The sequence below is a fragment of the Pseudorca crassidens genome, chromosome 15 (genome assembly GCF_039906515.1).
Source record: "Pseudorca crassidens isolate mPseCra1 chromosome 15, mPseCra1.hap1, whole genome shotgun sequence".
NCBI classification, from domain to species: domain Eukaryota; kingdom Metazoa; phylum Chordata; class Mammalia; order Artiodactyla; family Delphinidae; genus Pseudorca; species Pseudorca crassidens.
In genome coordinates this window covers 52397021-52418454 of record NC_090310.1, presented here as the reverse complement: position 1 = coordinate 52418454, position 21434 = coordinate 52397021, and the positions used below count along the sequence as shown (strand labels likewise).

Genomic DNA, 21434 nt, shown 5'->3' with positions numbered 1-21434 from the left:
TGCAGCATTAACAGCCCAGGTGATTCTTTAGTGGAATCGAGTGAGATTTTGCTCCAGCAAAATCCTTCAGGGCCTGATTTGGGGACAGCTTGACAGAGGACAGAGGACTCTGCCTTTCGCCTGCTTAGGGACACCTGGAACACCACCCCGAAATCCCTCTACTGGTGAGCCTATGGCTCCACTAGAAGTCCTGAAAGCAGGGAGTTGGGGTACAGTCCTTCCTTTTCCCTCCAGGCCTCTGTTCAAAGGAAGTTGGGGCTCTCAAGTTCCAGCCCTCAAGAAAAGTGTCATTTACTTAAGCACCTGGTGACTTTGTTCGTCCATCACAGTGGTTCTCGAACTTGAGCGTGCATGAGAATCCCCCAGAGGGCCTCTTAGGACCCCTGAGCCCTGCTTCCCCAGAGATTTCTACTCAATTTGCCTGCCTTCCTAGGAGGCCTTGAATCTGCATTTCTAACCAGCTCCAGGCCCTGTGGATGCTGCTGGTCTATGGACCACACTTGGAGTAGCAAAGCTCTATTTAATAGCATCATTCCATGAAACTGAAATGGGAGGGTTGGACAATTTCTTTTGTGCAACCTGGAAAGTGTAGGTCCAGCACAAATGGATTTGTCTCAGCTACAGACACAGAGCTCGCTGGCTTGGTGGAGCCCCACGGCCAGCTGTCTTTTGAGCAAGGGTGTCTGAATTGTGGATGCCCAAGGCTGCTCTGCTAAATCAGTCACTTTTCTGCTTGTTCCCTAACTATAACACGTCATCCCTAAACAGCCAGCCCCAGTGCTTTCCAGGATCAGTTCTCCAATTGGTAGGTTTTCCTCCCTCGGTGATACTGCTGGAGAAAGCTGCAGGATATTCTGAGAGCTACATGAGCTGCCCAGCAAAATCTCTTACGGGTCAAAAAAGGCATGATGAGAATTTGGGAGTTTGTCATGTAGGTCTTCTCTGAATCTTTCCTTTGCCTCCCCTTGCAGTTCCAAGAAAGCAGTGACCTTGGGCTCATATTTGAAGCCCAGAGAATTCATCTGATCCCCCAAATATATGTTTTTTTAAAAGGGTGATATAGAGTGCTTTTCCCTGTGGACCATCGCAATATGATTTGAACCCCCAAAGCACCCCCCTTCCCGTGAAAAAACAGTTCACGATCCAGGTTTAACAGTCATGGTAGAAGGAATGAAAATAAGAATCACATTTTATAATTGATTTGAATTGTAGTTAAGAAGGATTTTTATCACTTACCTATTCTTACTACAGCCCCAGTTCTGCTAAAACGTATTAACATTGCAGCACATAGAGACAACTATTGGAAATCAAGTCCGACAGCCTATAGGTCAAAATCACAGTCCATAAAACCCGATGGAATTGGATACCTTTATAATGATATTTAACATCCTACAGAATGAGAATTGCTTTTTTAAAAGGTCGAGGGAAGCAGGAGTTTTGAAAGACTAAGGATGTTCCCTCACATCAACTGTGTTTACATGTGAACGGACCCTCGTTTGTCTGGTCTAGCTGGCGGAGGCTGCCTTGCATCTCTAGGATCCATCATCTTACATTTCAAAGTGTTTTCATCTATTATTTCACTTCATCTTCTCAGCATCCTCTGCCCCTTTCCAAGAACAATTACTTTCCTCTGCGTTTTATAGATCCCGAGTGGTTGATAGCCTAGAGCTCAGCTCAGTGAACCCAGCAGCTCCAACCTTTTCCAATCAAACCAGGTTCCTACTGGCACCTCATCAGGCTAACGCCACCTTTGCTTCCCTCTAGTGCACAAAAGGGCTGCAGACACCCTTCTCCAAGGTGCCTGCTTCTCTTGTCTTTCCTCCAGGGCCCCCTCCCAAGTGGACATACTTCTGCCTGTCAGCATTTTCTCTTCTGCATTTTGAGATTCTCTCTTCCTCTCTCTGTCCAGATCCCTCTCCTCTCTTCCCTCACCTCCTTGTAAACATTTCTTTGCAGTGCAGCTCTGTCCATTAGACAAATTTCACCCAAGAATTCACGTAGAGTTGAATGAGTTCCACCCGCCAAGTATCTGGCATTTGACTTAGAATCAGGAACTTAAGCAAAAGGGACTGAGTCTGTAACTCTGCGACATTCAAACATCCAGTGACAGGCAGGTGACCTTCTGTCCTCTCCATCTATGTCCATGCCGCTCAGCTTTGCGAAGAGCCTCCCCTGCCCACCTGTGTGTGGCATTCAAATCCACACAAGTCAGAATTGTAAACAGGGATTTAGAATAATAAAAACAATCCTGACAGGTAGGAGGAGGAAATGACCTCTCTCTGTAATTGATAACACAAAGTCATCCTGTCCGGCCTCTTTGAATAACCTTCTTGCTTGCTTGCTTTCCTTCTCTCTCCCCTCAGCCCAAAGCAGCAGGCCAAGATGGCAGAGTATTGCCGACTGATCTTCGGGGACGCCCTTCTCATGGAGCCCCTGGAAAAGTACCCAGTAAGCAGTTTTGATGCTCATCCCGAAGGAACGCACACCTTCTTTATGATTGGATTAGGGAGAGACTTCCTTACATCCTTTCCATGTTTATGTTTCTTGGTATGAGTTGACAGTGAGCTCTCTGACCAGTGGAGGCTGGCAGGGACCTCCTGAGGGGGACAGACCTGCATCTGTCCTCTTCCTCTGCCCACAGCTTTCTCCCTCCCTCACTCCCCGATGTGAGCCAGTCAGGACTGCAGAATTCCCACAACCACAATCAGCCCACAGAGGGAGTCCCAAGGGACAGGCTCTGGCCACCTCCCAGGGAACCTCATCACACCCCTTTGAAAGAAATGGGTCAGCAAAATGGGACATTGAAGGTGGCACAATGACATTCCAGCCTATCCCTGCTGGCCACCCCTCACTTCCTTGCACTCTCCCAGCAGAATCCGGACCCCCTATTGCCGTGGTAACAATCCTTGCTTTGGGAAGGAAAGCAGCAGAAAGATCATCAAGTAGCCTCTTCTGTCTTCAACCCTTTCCCCAGTCTCCACACATCCTTGCATGATTTCATACCAGTCCCCGGACTGGGTTGCAAGTGAAGAATAGAGGACCTGCTTACAGGAGTTCATAGATTTCTAAAAATAACCTGTTTTGGGACTTGCGTACATTCTGTCTGTTACAATATATAATAACCTTCTCAAGGGAAATTGATTTTCCCATAGATGTACAAGCTGGACACACCAGAAAGAAGGCTTGCAAATAGCTTGAATCTCAGGGCAGCCAGGAAATCTAAAGCCACCTGGTCCACTTCTGCTGATGCCAAGAAGATGTGCCACTTAACTACCTCATGCCAGGATGAGGATTTTGCTGTTTGCAAACTGCATCTGAAAAGTTGATTCTAAGGGCTTGCCTGGAAACGCCTGCCCATCTTTACCATCCTCCTGGCAGATGCCACACTCTAACTGGCTTCCATCCTTTGAAAATCCAAGACAAGGCCGTCCTATCTGTCCTAAATCACGATGGTTGGATTCAGAGGGTCCATCAGAAAACTTATGAAACTTTGGGTTAACATGCCAAATCACCCAGTACATTTCTGTGGTGTTATTCATGTAGATTTCTCATGGAAAAATAATTACAGTACAGTAATTAAAATATACCTTTCATGTGAAAAAAGCAAGAGCTATGAACTAGCCCCTACATAAGACACCCTTAGAGCAGTTTAATGAGCTGTGTTGAGGTAGTAAAGAATAATCTAGAAGCCCTTGGTATCTAATGCAGTCCTGGGAGTTTGTTTTGGGGAAGGAACTTGAAAGGAAGGGACAATGTTTTTAAAGAATGTGTCTTTTCTTTCCATTAGCTGGAATCTGGAGTTCCTCTTCCAAGCCCTCTGGACTTAATGTACAAAATTTTGGTGAAAAATAAGAAGAAATCCCACAAATCGTCAGAAGGAAGTGGCAAAAAGAAGCTCTCAGAACAGACCTCCAACACGTACAGCGACTCCTCCAGTGTGTTTGAGCCCTCGTCCCCAGGAGCTGGTGAGGGACTGGCGGGCTCTCATTCCCCTATTATGTATGGATTTAAGAACTGCTGCCCTGGAATTAACTTAGAAGGACTTTTAACATTTCTACCTGGCACAGTTTTAGAGCGTGTTGTTGTTTTGACTTCTGTTATAAACCTGGAGGCTTAAAACTACACAAACATATGAACACCCAGTTCTGCAGGACAGAAGGCCCACATGGCCTCACTGGGCTAAACTCCAGGTGCCAGCAGGGCTGCTTTCCTTTCTGGAGGCTCTAGGCAATATTATTCCCTGCATTTCCAGCTCCTAGAGGCCACCCACATTCATTGGCTTGTGGACCCCTTCCTCCAACTTCAAAGCCAGGAATGTCCCATCTCACTTCTTCTGTCATCACATTTCCCTTGGACCACAGCTGGAAAAGGTCCTCTGCTTTTCTGAACTCATGTCTTTCCATTGGACCCATCCAGATAATCTAGAGTAATCTCTTGCATTTCAAGGTCCTTAACTTAATCTCATCTGCAAATTCCCTCTTGCAATGTATTCACAGGACACAGGAGATATTCATAGGACATGGGCATTTGGGGGGAGGCCATAATTTCTGGCTACCACATAAGCCAAATAATCTTTGGAGTGACCATGTTATTTTAAGCTTCTCAAGGGCAGGGATCCCTTGACACTAACTACAGGTCTGGACACAAGATGTTCATCAAATGGATTCTCATTGATGATGTGCTGAAGAGTTCTGGGCCATTCAACTTATCCATATTCTACAGAGCTCTTTAAAAATGTGAAATGGTAAAGTTACTTGAATTATCTATCAAAGCTACTAGGTGATATTTACTGTCACTAATTTTTGGTTTAGATTTAAGTTGAAATAGATTTTTGTGATTAATGAGAAAAGAATTCAGAGTGGTCACCCATTTCCTTTGAATTATTTGTCATTTAGTCTAAGTTCTTTTCCAACTCTAGTCAGAGTCTTGGCAATCTTAAAAGTGCATTGCAGATATGTTCACCCTGATTGGAGGGTGAACAAGTAAAGGAAACTTTAAGCTTAAATCTAGAAACTTCTTCAATAAAAAGTTTAGCTAACGTTGGAATAATCATTTTGGAAAACTGTTTGGCAGCATCTACAGAAGCTAAGCTGAACATATGCATATGAACCCCCTCTGCCCCAGAGAATTCTATTCCTAGGTATATACCCAACAGAAATGCACGTAGATGTTCACCAAGAGACATTGGTGAAGAATTGCTTAAAGCAGCACTATTCAGAATAGCCCATCAACAGATAAATACATGTGCTATGTTCACCCCATGGAATAATATGTAGCAATAATGATCTACAGTGCATACAACAATATGGATGAATCTCATTTTAGAAACATAATGTTGAGTAAAGAAGTCAAATGCAAAAGATAAGTATCCACTATCTGATTCCATCTATATAAAGTACCAAAACAGCAGAACTAACCTGCACTATTAGAGGTCAGGAGATGGTTACCCCTGGTGAAAAAGTGACTAAAAGGGACCCAAGGAGGCTTCTGGACACAGTTACATTTTGTTTCTTGATCTGGGTACTGTTTCCTAAGGTCTGTTTGGTATGTTAAGGCACTGTACACGTATGGTATGTGTACTTTTCTGTATACTTATCACATGTCAATTAAAAGGTTTAAAAATAATTTTTAAAAATTAAAATATAAACTCTACGGCAATCAGAAAAAAAAAGGTTGGCCAAGACTCTGATTTATCTTTTCCTGTATTTTTCCATTACAGTTACCAATTACTTTTTTCTCCCCGCCCCCTGCCCCCCCCCAGCTGCGTTGGGTCTTCTTTGCCGCACATGGGCTTTCTCTAGTTGTGGCGAGCGGGGGCTACTGTTAGTTGCGGTGCGCGAGCTTCTCATTGCGGTGGCTTCTCTTGTTGCGGAGCATGGACTCTAGGCTCCTGGGCTTCAGTAGTTGTGGCTCATGGGCTCAGTAGTTGTGGCTTGTGGACTCTAGAGCACAGGCTCAGTAGTTGCGGCGCACGGGCTTAGTTGCTCTGCGGCATGTGGGATTTTCCGGGACCAGGGCTCGAACCCATGTCCCCTGCATTGGCAGACGGATTCTTAACCACTGCATCACCAGGGAATTACTTTTATTGTTTAGATTAACATCCTTGTCCACAGACGTTATGTGATTCCTTGAAAGATTTTTTTTTGGTAGTTTTTAAATGTGTGTTTCAAACGTTATTACACAATTCTGATTCTTTTTTCAAAAATAACTTTTGTTCTCGGTGAGAATGTTCTTTTTGAAGTTTTGGAACAAAAAGTCACTAACAGGCCACCTATTTCTCAGCACGATTCTATCTCTTGAGTGTTAGTGAGTAAATTGTATCTTCCTTTGCATGTGGGAGCTTGTCGTTTTACCATCTGCCTTCCCCAGTTCTCTTCCCTCTTATTAACCGGATGCATAACACAAATAACAATTTTTAACAGGCAGTGAATATTATTGCTTAGTTCAGAGAAAGAGCAGCAATCTGTTACTAATTTGGTAGATTTCCTAAGCCAGCCCCATACTCTGTTGTGCAATTTTCATTTATTTCGATGGAAATTTTTGGACATTTAAATATGTAGGTAGGGCCCTGAATAAACAGCACTGCTAACTTACCGTTTGGTTTGTAGATGTTTTCAGTATTGGGAACTCAAATAACTTGAAAAACATGTTTCTTATATCAAAGCTAATCTACTTATCATGGCGCCTGTTGGCCAGATCTTCCCCCAAGAGATCCAGTCGTTTGCCTGTACACTTGTCTTAAAGAACTAGGAGATATATATATATATATATATATATATATATATATATATATATATTTTTTTTTTTTTTTTTTTTTTCAACAAGATTCCTCCAGACACTTATAAGGGAGAAATCAGGTCCCTGCTCATAGAGCAAAGAATGACAAATTCTTTCCTTCCCACATAAACTAGAGAATGGCCTGATTACTTGAAATTCTGGTGTGTTGTTAATGTAACATGAAGCACTGTCCTGCCAAACTTCTTAAATTACTCAATAAAAAGAACCCCTTCTCTAATTAAAAAAAAACGATAAATAGTTACAAAAACTTGAGGCAACAAATTTGACTCTAAAAAGTTTTGTGTCAACCTCCTAAAAGAATGTCTCTAATAGGATAAGCTATGTTTTCTTTTCAAAGTGGAATTGATTCCCCTTATTAACTAACACAATATTAACGTCATAAAGCAGTTGTATGTGGCTTTCTTTAATAAACAAGCTGAAAATAATAAGCCATGTTGGTCCCAGACATCTTTTCCCTCTAAAGGTTACTTCCCTAATGCTAACTGCTATCATTAGTAATCGATTGAACTTTGTCAGCCAAATGAAAACATTTATAAGCTTCTTGGAGGCAGTGCTGTGGGCAGTGTCATTGATAGAGATTGCGCAGGGCAGCTAATTTATAGAAGGCAGGGAGGGGAGGTACTGGCCCGTGTTAGTTGCCTCATTGTTGAACCAATATTGCCATCTTCTGGGCTTATTATCCTATTGCATTGTATGGACCCTGACAGAAGTCAAATCAAACAATTTAAAAGTATGCTTTCTTTACTTTATACTTGAAAATCTTTTTACATAAGTGATATTACTGGGTCTGACTGAATCCCAGAGCTGGGAAGAATGTAATGCCTCATACCAGTGTGACTATTTAAGCTGGTGGAATCATCCACCTAAACTTTGGAGAGAAAAACAATCTATTGAAATGACTGTATATTGACTACATGTGAAGCTGCATTATATCTGACCAAGGTAGATTTACATGCATAATTATGTTAAGAGTTCACCCATTTTATCCTGCCGTCTTAAACAGAATATCTCCATTTTTAAAGATATGTGCATTGTTTAGACAACAATGCCTCCATCAAATAAGCCTGCAGGCAAATCACAGGATACAGGTGGTACCTTACAGTTTTGTAGAATCCGGTGTGCTACTATAGCCTCCATTCCTGTCCCAGCTCTTGTCCTCTACCTCGACTTCTGTGATGTCCTCTCTGGCCTTGGAAAAATAGCTACAAGGTCACTGAGCTCTGGCCAAGCATCGCACAGAAGAGTCAGGACCAGGAAGAAGAGGGAAAGGTGGTAAAGTGATAGTTTATCTGTTTTCGGGTCATGGAGACACTAAAATAGAATGTATACATCAAAATAGGATATGTGCACCAGAGAGAGCTAACTGTATAAGATGCCATATGTTTTGTAAAACATATAGATAAAAATGTAAAGACAAGCATCTTTTATGGAGCTTGGAAATTTCAAATGGTATTCACAAATCAAATTTAGAAAACTAAATCCATATTCAAAATGTCAGTATAATTCTGTATAATTAATAAAATTTAAAAAACCAAAAGAATAACTTCAGAACGGTGAAAGGCCAACTTCCAAGGAAATTTTGGGTAATGCACATGTCACATGTGCTTCGAACCTGTAAATGCTTATTTACTTTATGATCTGTTATTAAAATTTGACAGGAGAAGCTGATACGGAGAGTGACGATGATGACGATGAGGATGACTGTAAAAAGTCCTCGATGGATGAGGTAGGTTTCTAGGGCTTGACTTCTGGTCACAGAAGCTTTCAGCTAACTTGCGCATCCAGACTGCGCCCTCTGGATTGTAGTTCCTGGTCGCCTTCTGCCATCTAGTGGTGAAAAGAGTTTGAAAACTGAAGATGCAAACTGGTCGCTAGAGGAACAAGCATTGCATTAAGCAAAGTTCTCTATAAGGAACAGTGTTGCTGAGGCTGCCTTCCATCAGATGTGGTATGTTGAGAATGAATTCAAAATTTGTGGCCTCGGGCTTCCCTGGTGGCGCAGTGGTTGAGAGTCCGCCTGCCAATGCAGGGGATAGGGGTTCATGCCCTGGTCCGGGAAGATCCCAAATGCCGCGGAGCGGCTAGGCCCGTGAGCCATGGCCGCTGAGCCTGTGCGTCCGGAGCCCGTGCTCCGCAACAGGGGAGGCCACAACAGTAAGAGGCCCGCGTACCAAAAAAAAAAAAAAAAAAAATTTGTGACCTCCAACTGCCCGCTTCAATTTTTGAGGCAATTAAATGGATTGTCAATGGTCCAGAATCCAGAGAAGACATGAGGTTTGGAGAAATGTTTATAAACATGACATTAATTTCGTTGTTATAATTTTGACCCTTTTTTGGCTTATGGGGGTCTTAGTTCCCCCACCAGGGATTGAACCCAGGTCCCCGTCAGTGGAAGTGCAGAGTCCTAACCACTGGACCGCCAGGGAATTTCCCATTGTAATTTTAACACCACTAGCGGTTATCTACTGACAGAAGCTCAAGCTTCCCAAATAACTTCATCAGCTCAGAAATATTCATTGCACAGAATCCAGAAACAAATCAAGGATAGGTCAATTGGAATTTTAAAACTTTGTTTTAGTCTTGTTCAACAAGTTTAAACTGAATCTGCTTTCAAATATATTGGAAAGTATGTGTCTCAGTATTTGTATCTTTACATTTTAGTTAATACAGATAAATAACAAATAATAAGCTGTTCTCACATAATGTTCTTCCTCTTATAATTATTTCCTTTAATAGAGTCTAAATTTTTGATTAATTATGTTTCCCCACTAAATTTCAACTCAATATCCAGAAGGAAAACTGTTACAGAGTAGTTTTTCCAGAATTATTTCAATTGTGTAAACTTTTTGTCAGTGATTTTTGATCATTTTAAAACTGTCTTACTAGCTGGATGGCCGTTTGCAAATGAATATTTCCCAATTCACATTTAACCTTAATATTGCTACAGAAGTTTTCAAAAGAAACCATGTCTCCATGTATTTTCTCTTCTAAAAATAGGAGAAAATATTAGATCAGCCTACAGAGGTCTGTCCACACGAATACTGCAATATTGGCTTTCTTCTTTATTAAATACTTTATCAAAGTGGTATGGAATACATAATAGTAGCTAAAGTAACACCAGGTTTTACTATGTGCCCGGTACTGTTCTGAGCTTTCACATAAATTAATTCATTTAATAATCACAAAAACCCTATATGCTGTTGGGACTGATTTTATCATAATTTTACAGGTGAGCAAGCTGAGGCACAGAACAGTTAAGTGACTTGCCCAAGAATGCACAGTTTCTAAGTGGTGGCTTGGGATTTAAAATTAGACAGTCTGGCTCTAGACCCTGAGCTACTGACCTACACTGTTTTGGGCTGCTTGCCTAATAGGTGCCCAGGAGCCAGAAAGGGAGGGACAGAGGAAAGTTTGTAAAAAAAAGCAATATACGTTTACCCATCCCCACACACTTCCACCGGCAACCTTTCTTTATAACAGTTTGTGATTCAGCCAGTGGTCACCTACATACTCACTTTCATGTTGTACAGTGAATTCTTGGTATGTAACTTCAGACATCACCTGTGGACTCCCTGCTTTGGCAGATGAGACACAGCTCAGGACTTCTTAAACTTTGCTGTGCATTTGAATCACCTCAGTAAAATGCAGATTCTGGTTCAGGAGGCCTGCGCAGGGGGCTGAGAGGCTGCATCTCTCACAAGCTCTCGGGTGGTGCTGATACCGCTGGTCCCAGAGTGCCCTGGGAGCTGCCCCCAAACCTCCCTCCTCCCACCCCGCACTGTGTAACGTGAGGTGTTACTTTTCCTTTCTCCCGTAATCCATTTTCTGTTGGCGATAACCGTTTTCAGAAGAGGTGTGATAATCTTCTGCTCTCTTGGGTCATTTGATCATTGCCCTGGGAAAACATAATGCTGACTCTGGGAACGTTATTTTTACTCCTGCTTCCAGGGGACTGCTGGGAGCGAGGCCATGGCCACAGAAGAGATGTCTAATCTGGTGAACTATATTCAGCCAGTCAAGTTCGAGTCATTCGAAATTTCAAAAAGTAAGTTTTCCCTGGAGAAAAACCCCTAATGTAGCATATGATGAGTATATTTTAAACACAAGGTTATTAGACCAAAAAATGCGACCCTTACTAGAACTATTCTATGAAGTCTTGAGTATATGTATGAATTTACTATCTGTTTTTTATATATCTAAATAAATATATATAACTGTATGTAAGTATATTTTATATATATATATATATATATATATAAATAACCATACGAGAAAGTATTCCATGATATGTTTTCCCAAAATTCTTAATAGAGCTACAGGCCATACGTGGTTATCTAAAAGATATTAGACCAGAGTACAGCTAACTGAGTATTTTACATTATTTTTCGTTTGTGACCACATGGGCATTCCATCAATTATATTAAATGACAGTGTTGAAATAAACTATTTAACCATCCCCTCGAAAGGAAGCAATCAGAGACTTGATCAGTCTCAATATTGAATAGAAATAAAACCAAATCAACCAGTTCATCCACATTCCATTTGTTCAGCCTATGTTTTATATATTTAGGAGAATATATCATTAACTTCACATTACTTGGTGTTTTCCGCTCATCCAACTACCCATCCTTACTGGATGCAAATTATATATGTACATTATCTCTCCTCATCCTAGAGAAAGGAGCCCTTTTATCAAATTGCCCTTTGTGTTTGCATGAACTGTAAAATACTATTAGGTTAAGAGACTCCTTGGGACAGTTTAGCTACTTTTATAAGCATATGCTCTTAAAAGCTGATTTTTTCCTTAAACACAGCAGCCTCTTATAAAGGAGAGTTTTATAGATATACCAAACTCTAAGCCTCTACATTAACACACTTATGTATAATGATATAATTTTGCCCGAAGAGTCTTAACTTAATAACATATGGTATCTAGATCTCTACAACAAAGAATTTAACTTCCAATAAGATTTATACATAAAGATTTCAACAGTTTGTTTGATGTTGTAATTACTGGTGCTTCTTACTACAAGCTGTTCAATGTGAAACATACTATAAAGTAGCTATTTTTATATTACTATAACTTCCTTTGGCTGTAAAACGAGTTTTCCTAATTCATGAGTCAAAAGCTCCCAGACAAGTAGCTAAACTGAGAAGGGGCTGATACATTTAGGTCCTTAAGAACCTGGTGACAACATCACCAGCCAAAGATTTACAAACAAGTACTTTTCTCCCTGTGTTTTATATCATTTTCTTACTTTTTTCAAAAGAACACTGCACATATTTCACAAAGAACCTATTAAATTGACTTAATTTTAATTAGCAGTCACGCTTAAGATAGTCATATGAAAGTAGAATTTTGATGGACCAAAATAAGAGAAGTAAAGGTTTCCTTTAGAGTCAATTAAATTGGGGAAGGTGACGAGGTGGATAAAGGAGAAATCTGGGAATGACTAGGAAGAAGAATGAGGCTTTAGTTATGGAAAGTGGGCATCAAAGAGGAAAGATGCCTCAAGGTAACTCAGTTTAAATCACCAAGCTCCAGATAACACATCTTAGTCTGTATGCAACAGTGTGATTTCTTTCTAGTTGGGAAGAGGACAGAGAAGCTGTTTGACTCTTAGTCTTTCTAAACTAAGATAACTTTGTTTGGTTTCTCTCACTCTAATTGGAAGCTTAGCTTTCACTTTCAAGATGTTTCTCTGTGGCCAAGAATATTGAGCCCTCTAGTACATTCACCTCTACAGCCTCTGTCATCTAATCTGAAAATGAGGCCATCAGACTGAAAAATGTCCAAGGATCCTTCTGCTTTAAAATAACAAAATTCTTATGTCAAATTAGTTGTTTCTAAAGGGTCTCTACAAACGTGAGGCAATGACAGTGTGGGTATAAAAGAGAGTCATCATCTAGCAGGAATGTACACACGGTCTGTATTGTTAATTCTCAGTGATGGCTTCCAGAAAGCAATCTGAATGGATTTAGAGCAACAGATTCCCACAGGGCCCCTGCTCTTTTGACAAAACAGCTTTCCTAGCCACACTCTCCAAGTCTAAAATTCATTTTCCCACCCTAACGCCACCAGGTCCCTAACTTGCCCAACACCTGACCCAGGTAGCAAATATTAGAAGAGACAAAACTAAGACTCGACTTTTGTTACAGGTAAATAGTCCACTGAAAACAACATTAAATATAAAAGTTATTTGAGGATTCTTTGCCATCAACTTCACAGAACATTTGCCTACATCTTATATGCTATCATTTATAATATTGAATTTTATTTCTCACTTTTTGTTGTTGTTGTTGTTAACTCAGAAAGAAACAGAAGCTTCGAAATGTCTTCCTTTGTGGAAACCAAAGGACTTGAGCAACTTACAAAGTCTCCAGTGGAATTTGTAGAGTATCCTTGATTTGACGGACGTCTGCTGAATCGACAAGAGTGAAGTCGTGCTATTTGTTTAATTTTTTGTCTTTAATAAAGGAGAAAGGTGCATGAGATGGCTTAAGTCTGTCACCTGGGCAATAAATAGTTTCAGGTTTCATATGTAATGGTGAATGGGATAGTCTGGCATGTGGAAAAGAGAACTGGCCTTGGAGTAGAGGAAGCCCAGATTTCCAGGATACCTTCAGACCACCAACCTCTTTATCCCTTGGTAATTTGCATAATCCTTCTGAGTTTTCTCACCTGTAAAACAGAAATGATGATAACAGCTTTATGGCTTGCTGTTGGGTTATGGACAACATATGTAAAATGTGTGTGTATGCTTTATGCATATGTAAAATATGATAGGTATAAAGTGTATATATTATATGTATATAATATAGACATGTTTTTGGTGTCTCACATCCTTACATGTAGTAGATGTCCAATCGAAAAATAGTTGGGATGATGATGATGAGAATATAAATTACTAATAATGGCTTTATTTGATACTCCTGACAACCAAAAATTTTTAACTTTATCCCTGAATCAAAATGAAATGACACAGATCTTTAAAATTTTTTCATAAAACAAATATTAAATGTCCCAAAAGCCCAATTTCATGAAAGTCCTATAATAAAAAAGCCACCTTTAAAACTCATCAACAATAGAGGAAACAAGTGTAAACTCCACAAGCAAAGTGACAGTATATCATGATCATTAGTATTCATCAAGTACTAACTATGTGATAGACCTTTTGTTATATGTCTTATTTACTCCTTACAATAGCCGTATAATGTAGGAATTCACATCTTTTATAGATGAGGAAACTGAAGCACAGAAAAGGGAAATAACTTGTCCTGAATCATACAGCTAACAAGTTCCAGAATTTAAGTTTCAAACTCTATTTGGCCTAACTCCCCTGCCGAGCTCAGAACCTGAGCTAACCTCTACCAAACTTGGTGATAGAAATAGTTGTGTTTTAAAGACATAGCATCCTTCAATAACTAAAAGGTTCTCAGGATGGAAAACTGATGACGGTAGGAACCAAAATATGAGACAAGGTCAAAACCTTCTGTGCTATATTTACCTTGTTATCAATCATAAAGAGTACCACAGTCTTGGCCAATAGCATTCCCTGAGAAGGTTAAGAAAATGAGCAGAGAGCATTTCAAAAATAGCCGTACAGTTCATGATATCTGCTTCTGCCAAGCACAATATCAACCTGTCACGTGACTTGCTATGCTTGGACTTCCTCATGTGTCCTTAATTGCTAAACCAGTCCTTCATAATCTCCACAAAATCACATTGACTCAACCATCTTTGCATCTCATTAGTTTTTACCCACAGGGCTCTGCAAAGGTGATGCTACATTTCTATTATAAAAGCACATTTATTCTGTTTGTTCAGAAAGCTTTTTACCTATTTCACCCACCAGCCCAGTGAGATCATCAATCTTTAATTTATTTCCCCAATGGAGAAAGATGGAAGGCAGCTTCTCAACTAATATTATTGGCTAATTCTTTTTATAATTGTATTCACTACTTAACGTGATGGTCCAGATATAACAAAATGCAGCTTAGCAGGATATATCCAAAAGGAACACGTGTGGATTCATCCAACTACATGCCCCAGCTCTTCTGGAATGCAGGCTGCCAAATGGTTGCACTTAATTTCCAAACAGTGGGTAAGTAGCACAATTAATGTTCATTTCCTTTCTATTATAAAGGCACATTTCCTCGTGGCTTTATAACCATTCCCAAGGAGAAAAAAACTGCCAGACTTGACTGAAAAAACAAAAGCACATTTTCATAAAGGAAATATCATTGCAAAAAAAGTGAATTTTGAAAATTGAGAAATTGTCTTCAATGGTTTATAAACAAGTCTTTATTTCTACTTGTTTTGCATTATTTTCAAACAAAAACTTTTATACTTTTTGAAGTAATATGTATTTATTATAGAAAATGTAAAAAAAAAAAACTATAAAGAAAAGAATAAAACTGCGAGGAATGTTACCACTCAGAAATTCAACATTGTTAACTTTTGGCATTGTAATCTGTAAGTTTTTTGGATATGCATATACATGCTTTTTCACTTAATAACTTGTTTAAATATATATATATATCTTTATATATATTTAAATGTGATACAGAAACATGAATTTTAATAGCTGTATATTAAGCACATCTCACAATTCACTAAAACCCATTTCCTATCACTGAACATTAGGGTATTTTTTTCCTACTATAAATAGTGCCCTGAGAACAGCCTTGAATATAAATTGTCAAGTCTATCTCCTAATGTTCTTTTGGAACAGTTCCTGAAATAGAATTAAAAGAAGTGAAAGTTTTAAGAGCCTTTGTGCACAATGCCAAATTGTTCATCAAAAATGTTGCACTAGATTTCTCCTCCATCAGCAATGTATAAGTTGTTCCCTCTCACTTGAGATCTTGGTTAAGTATTATAATTAAATAATAATAATAATAATAATTCAGAAAAATATCTCTTTGTTCTTTTTTATTTCATTCCTTTGATTATTGTTGAGGTTGAACATTTTAAGTATGTGTTTTGATTTTTACATTTCTGCTTTTATGAATTGACTATTCAGGACTCTTGTCAATTTTTCTATTCATTTATAACAGTACTTTTTATATAAAGGTCATGTTGTCTTATTTTGTGAAACAGATGAGATCAGGTTGATTAATGTTTTATTTTATGGAATCTTGGTTTACTCTTATGATTACAGGCTCCACACCCAATGATCCATCCATATTTACTCCTATTTCTTTCATAGTTTCTTTTTTATCTGTAATTTAACCCTTTCATCCATGCAAATTTAATTTTCGTGTATAATCTCAGTAAGAGATCAAACTGAAATTACAATTTATTAGATGTAGCCTTTTTATTTTAAAAAAATTTATTTATTTATTAATTTATTTATTTTTGGCTGCGTTGGGTCTTCATTGCTGTCTGCGGGCTTTCTCTAATTGTGGAGAGTGGGGGCTACTCTTCGTTGCAGTGCATGGGCTTCTCATTGCAGTGGCTTCTCTTGTTGCAGAACACGGGCCCTAGGAGCATGGGCTTCAGTAGTTGTGGCTCATGGGCTTTAGAGCACAGGCTCAGTAGTTGTGGTGCATGGGCTTAGTTGCTCTGTGGCACGTGGGATCTTTCCGGACCAGGCCTCCAACCCGTGTCCCCTGCATTGGCAGGTGGATTCTTAACCACTGCGCCACTAGGGAAGCCCCTAGATGTAGCCATTTTAGTTGTTAATTTGGGTATATTTTTTCAATGTATAGTCTTCTCCATTAATAAATTTTTCACCTTCCTGGAGCCAATAACTTATTGTTATTATTATAATGTTTAATAATATGGTTTAATACGTGGAAGTGGAAATTCTTCATGGCTATTAACGTTCAATTCTTCTTTCCTTGACAGTGGGATTCTTTTTCCAAGTGAATTTAGTTTAATTGTTATTTTCTCCCCCACTGAAAAGAAAATGAGATTTTTATTAAAATCGCATTAAATTTATATTAGTTTAATTGTTATGTTCCCCTCTCCCCCACTGGAAAAAAATGAGATTTTGATTAAAATCCCATTAAATTTTTAAATTCATCTGAAGAAAACCGACAACTTCTAATTTTTAGGGTTGTTTGTAATCACAGAAATTTATTATATCAAGTTTCTCAACAAAATCACTCGTCTTCATTAGAGGTATAGTTTCTTTAGATTAAATCCTTTTTTTAACATTACATTTTTCACAGATTGTTTCTGGATATTGATATTTGTATATTTATTTTATAAATAAGTGTATTTTATAAATGATCATCTTCCTAAACTCATAATAGCCTATTTTGCCAGTAGATTTTATTGTTTTTTTCCTATACACAATTATAATAATTTAATCACATCTACTTTTTCCCCCTTCTTAGTACCTTGGACTGACCATTGTAAAATAATATTAAATAATAGTATTAAGAGTGGGCACTTCCTTTTCATCTTAACACTAACGGGAATTTCACATTGTGATACCAATGAGTAGATGCTGGCTGTGACTTTGAGACAGATAGCCTTTTACACACTAAGGGAATCTACACTTGCCTTAAGTGACAACAGTGTTTTAGGAATTTATATTGAATATTATTAAATGTCTCTTTGACATCTATTGGGATGATCGTATGTTCATTTCTTCTTTTGTGAGAAATGTGATAAATTATATTAATATATCTCCTAATATGTAAGTATCCTTTTGTTCCCAGGATAAATTCTACTTGCTTGTGTATTATATTTAAGAACATATGTTTTGCTAATTAATTTTTTAGACTTTTGAAGTTAATTTTTTTTTTAAGTATAAGTCCATCATTTTCTTTTTTTGGTACTCTGTCCAATTTTGGTATCATAGTCATAATACTTTAAAAAATGAGAGATAAAATTTCACTTATTTTCCCTGCTCTAAAAATGGTTTGTTACATGGAACCTTGGAATGATTCTACCATCTCTTCTTTACTGTCCACCTAAATAGACTCAGATAATATGGAGGAAATTGACAGTTTCCCAGATTCCTTATGACTTTAAAGTATTTTTTTGTTTGTTAAGCTCTAGCAATTGCAACAAATGTAGACATTCATTTCATACATTGACTGAGTCTTAGCAAAACTTTGACCAGGAATCTTTGTCCATTAGAAACTAGTCAGTGTGTGATTAGATACTGGTAGTAAATAATCAAAGAAATGAAAAATTTTAAAAGAAAATCTTTTTTCTTTCTTATAATTGAAAAAACAATTTCACCACTTCACCACTGTTGGTGAAGTATGAAGAAGTCCATCCTCAAAAACATGGATTGGAGGTTTAAAGTGATTTAAACTTTCTGAAGGGCATCTTAGCGAGAATTATCAAAAAGCTTTTCCAATATGCATATTTTCTGACCTAGAAATTTCACTCCTAAGAACATCGTTAATGATGGCTTCAAAGATTTCATCACAATGATGTTCATCAAAACATTATACGTAATGACAAAAACTTGGAAGAGAGGGGGCTGTTATAAACCGTGTATTCAGACATATCTATTCAAAAGAAGTTTATACAGTTGTTAAAATTAAAGCAGACGAATATTTAATGAAATGGACATACTGCATTTTCAAAATATATCTGAATTAGAAAAACAGGATATATACCAACCTGTTGGTAGTGGTTTACCTCTGGATTTGGAGATGACCGCTCAATTTCTTTTTCTTGTCTGTACTTCCTGTTTCTATAATGATTAAATCTTTATTTTTAAAGGAGGAACAAAAGTGGACTGTAATACAATCTTACTTTCTTGCTCCAAGTATAAATACAATCACAATAAAGTTTGTGTTTTTGATATGCAGACCTGGCTATGCAAATAAACATGGGGATGTATGAATACAATGGGAAAAGTGGCTACAGACTGAAGCCAGAGTTCATGAGGAGACCTGACAAGCACTTTGATCCATTCACCGAAGGCATTGTGGATGGGATCGTGGCCAACACTTTATCTGTTAAGGTATGTGCTACCCTATCACACAATTGTACCCAGCAAAAGTCTTCAGCATCACCTATTTTGCGTAAAGTAGTTCAGTCATGAAGAATTTAATTCCCAGCAAAGTCTTCACTTCTTTCTTACATTTTTTTCTTCAAGGACTAAATCTGAATTAGCAGTTTTCAAAAGCTACATGCATGAAGTAAACGGACTAAGCCCCACTTTTAATAGGGTAAAAATCAGACCCAAAATTAATAAGACAAGTTGGTGAGATTCACCATGGCTTGTCCTTTCTTTTGGTGTAAAGATTCCATGGTGAAATTTACCACGAAAATTACTGACTTATACTGAAGAAATCTTCTCGTCTTCCCCCCCCCATTAGTCCTAGGAAAACAGCCAAACTGAGCAAAATTAGAGAAAAAAATATTTTCTTAATAAATTGTTAAATATTGAATAAAAGCTCTCAAGTTACCATAGCATGGCTTTTGAAAATCTATCAGAGTATTCAGGGATTTATAACACGTAGTAATGATATTAAATACAAGAATCATGTCATTAAGCATACATCTGACCCTCAAAATATTAATTCCAAATGATTTCTGCAGTCTTTGAAATTGATGTTACAGGAGATACAATTTTTTTTTAGTCGTGAGAAAACATTTTTAATACTATGAATGGGAAATCATTTTTATAAAGAGCTTTTTACATGAATCCTATAAGCCTGTGGTTGTTGTATTTAAGTTGCATTTACATTTTAAAGTTTCATTTCTTTTCTGTTTAACTGGATAAGTGCAGAACTAAGAAACATTTTTTAATCGGGCATAAATTCAGTTTTCCAACTGACCCTAAACTAAAGGCATATAAAAAACTGTGCAAAAAAAAAATGCTCTGTCACAATTTCACTAATTTATATCTACCCTAATCTTGTTGAGCCCATTTTACTTTAAAATTTATGTTATTTACACCAACGATTAAAAATAAAATTGCAGTGAAGTGTCTCACAGTGATATCATTTGAAATTATTTCACACTGTATATCTGCAGAGTGAACTTGGCAGAATCAAAGCGTCAAGATTATATTTAGTTTAGGAAATTGTTTTCAGCAGAGGATGTTTAATTCCTGTCAAGTTTAAGATAAACTCTTAAGTATCACACACTGATAAAATGTTATTTTTAGAATCCTTGTCAATTGTAGTTATAGTTGGGTCCACTTAAAAATATTTTGACAAAATAATAATCTTTTGTCCTCGTTTGTCAGCTCGTCTTGTTTTATATGTTTACTTGCATATTTATTTTTTCTTGAAAATTCCACTATGACAATGTAAGCAATTATAAACAATGACATAGAGACAGGATTATAAACAATGACATAGAGAAGTTGAGGGGAAACAGTTGAGTCCCAGGCAGGTGTACACTGCTGCTTGAGTCCAGAATGGAGACAGTGTTCTGGAGATGTCAGTGTCCTCTGAATGGACAGGCCATGATGCATCAGAGACCTGCAGCTGAGTCCTGCCTTCAACATTACACCTGGAGCCAGGATGTGGCTCACTTCTGCCTAGTACTACCTTTGTTTTGAACCCCTGACATAGAATTTATCGTGCCAAAATGGACTTGTGAGCTCCAGTGGTGTTCCATCATCCTATTTTACTGAGGAGAGCATTGAAGCTCAGTGTCATTAATTTAGTTAAGGACTCTGCTTTAATCAAACTCTTAAGTACACAACATCTTTGATGCATCTGAATTCCCAATGTGACTCATCGCTTAACTTGGAAGTTTCAAACATGTTGTAAAATGTCAGCTAAGTTGTTCTTAAGAAGAACCTGAAATTAAACAAAGAGATTGTTGCCTGCAGGTCTCATGCACCCAGGCAAAGAGAACATTCAGGAGAAATGAGTTGTCCCAGGGTAAATTCAGACAGCCTCTTCCTCATGGCTTTCTCTCTATCTTGTATGGCATCTCTGGCCACATCAGCATATAGCTGCCTTTGGCCTCACTCAGCCTCTGATGGCCATCCTCAGGCCGCCACTGTGTCTCACTTCTGGCCCAGCCACAATCTTGGTAATTTTGTCCCCTTTCACCAGCCAGAGCTCAGAAAGTGAAGGTTTGTCAACAAGACAACCCAGATCAGATCTCTGGGTCTGCTCCATCAGCACTTGCTTTCTTGCTCCCCTCTCTGTTAAAGCAGAGGACGCCTCAGAGTCTGAAAATTCGGTTAGAAAAAGAAGCAGACGTGGGAGACATTTTATGAGCATGTAATTTTAAAATCTCATTTAACTCCACAATATTCATTAATTTTATAGCTAGGCAAAGGATACCCACTACTGTGTGGATGGCTAACCAGATGAGGTTAGGAGTGATGATAAATTGGGCTTAATGGTTTAACGTCATTATTTGTTTTCAGTATTTTTTTTATCATCATTGTGGCTTTTTATTTAAAGTGTAACAGCTTTGAGAATTGGAATAGCATGATGTTATAACCATTCTTTCAAGTAGAATTTTATGAACAAGAGGAAGTTTTTTAAATGCTAGACTTTCTAGTGTGTTATGTTTTAAATTTGTACTCTTAAATGACCTTTTAATTTCATTTACAATCATGCTAAAATGAGAATTTTTTTCTCTTATAACATTTTTAAGTATTAGAAAAACATTTATATTCAGATAAAGGCTCTACAGATCAATCTTTAACGTTTAATAGATGTATCTCTCAAATGCAAAAGCGTAA

At 38.1% G+C, this 21434-nt stretch overlaps 1 protein-coding gene across 3 annotated transcripts in view; it reads left to right on the top strand.

Moving 5' to 3' along the window:
- Positions 1 to 21434, top strand: part of PLCB1 (phospholipase C beta 1) — a 691592-nt gene that overhangs the window by 541086 nt on the left and 129072 nt on the right. For all 3 annotated transcript variants that reach the window (XM_067707502.1, XM_067707500.1, XM_067707501.1), the window contains exons 13-19: positions 2364 to 2448; positions 3788 to 3965; positions 8457 to 8524; positions 10747 to 10843; positions 13111 to 13195; positions 14779 to 14903; positions 18583 to 18737. In XM_067707502.1, the coding sequence (XP_067563603.1) occupies positions 2364 to 2448; positions 3788 to 3965; positions 8457 to 8524; positions 10747 to 10843; positions 13111 to 13195; positions 14779 to 14903; positions 18583 to 18737 (793 nt within the window). The remainder of the gene's footprint in view (positions 1 to 2363; positions 2449 to 3787; positions 3966 to 8456; positions 8525 to 10746; positions 10844 to 13110; positions 13196 to 14778; positions 14904 to 18582; positions 18738 to 21434) is intronic.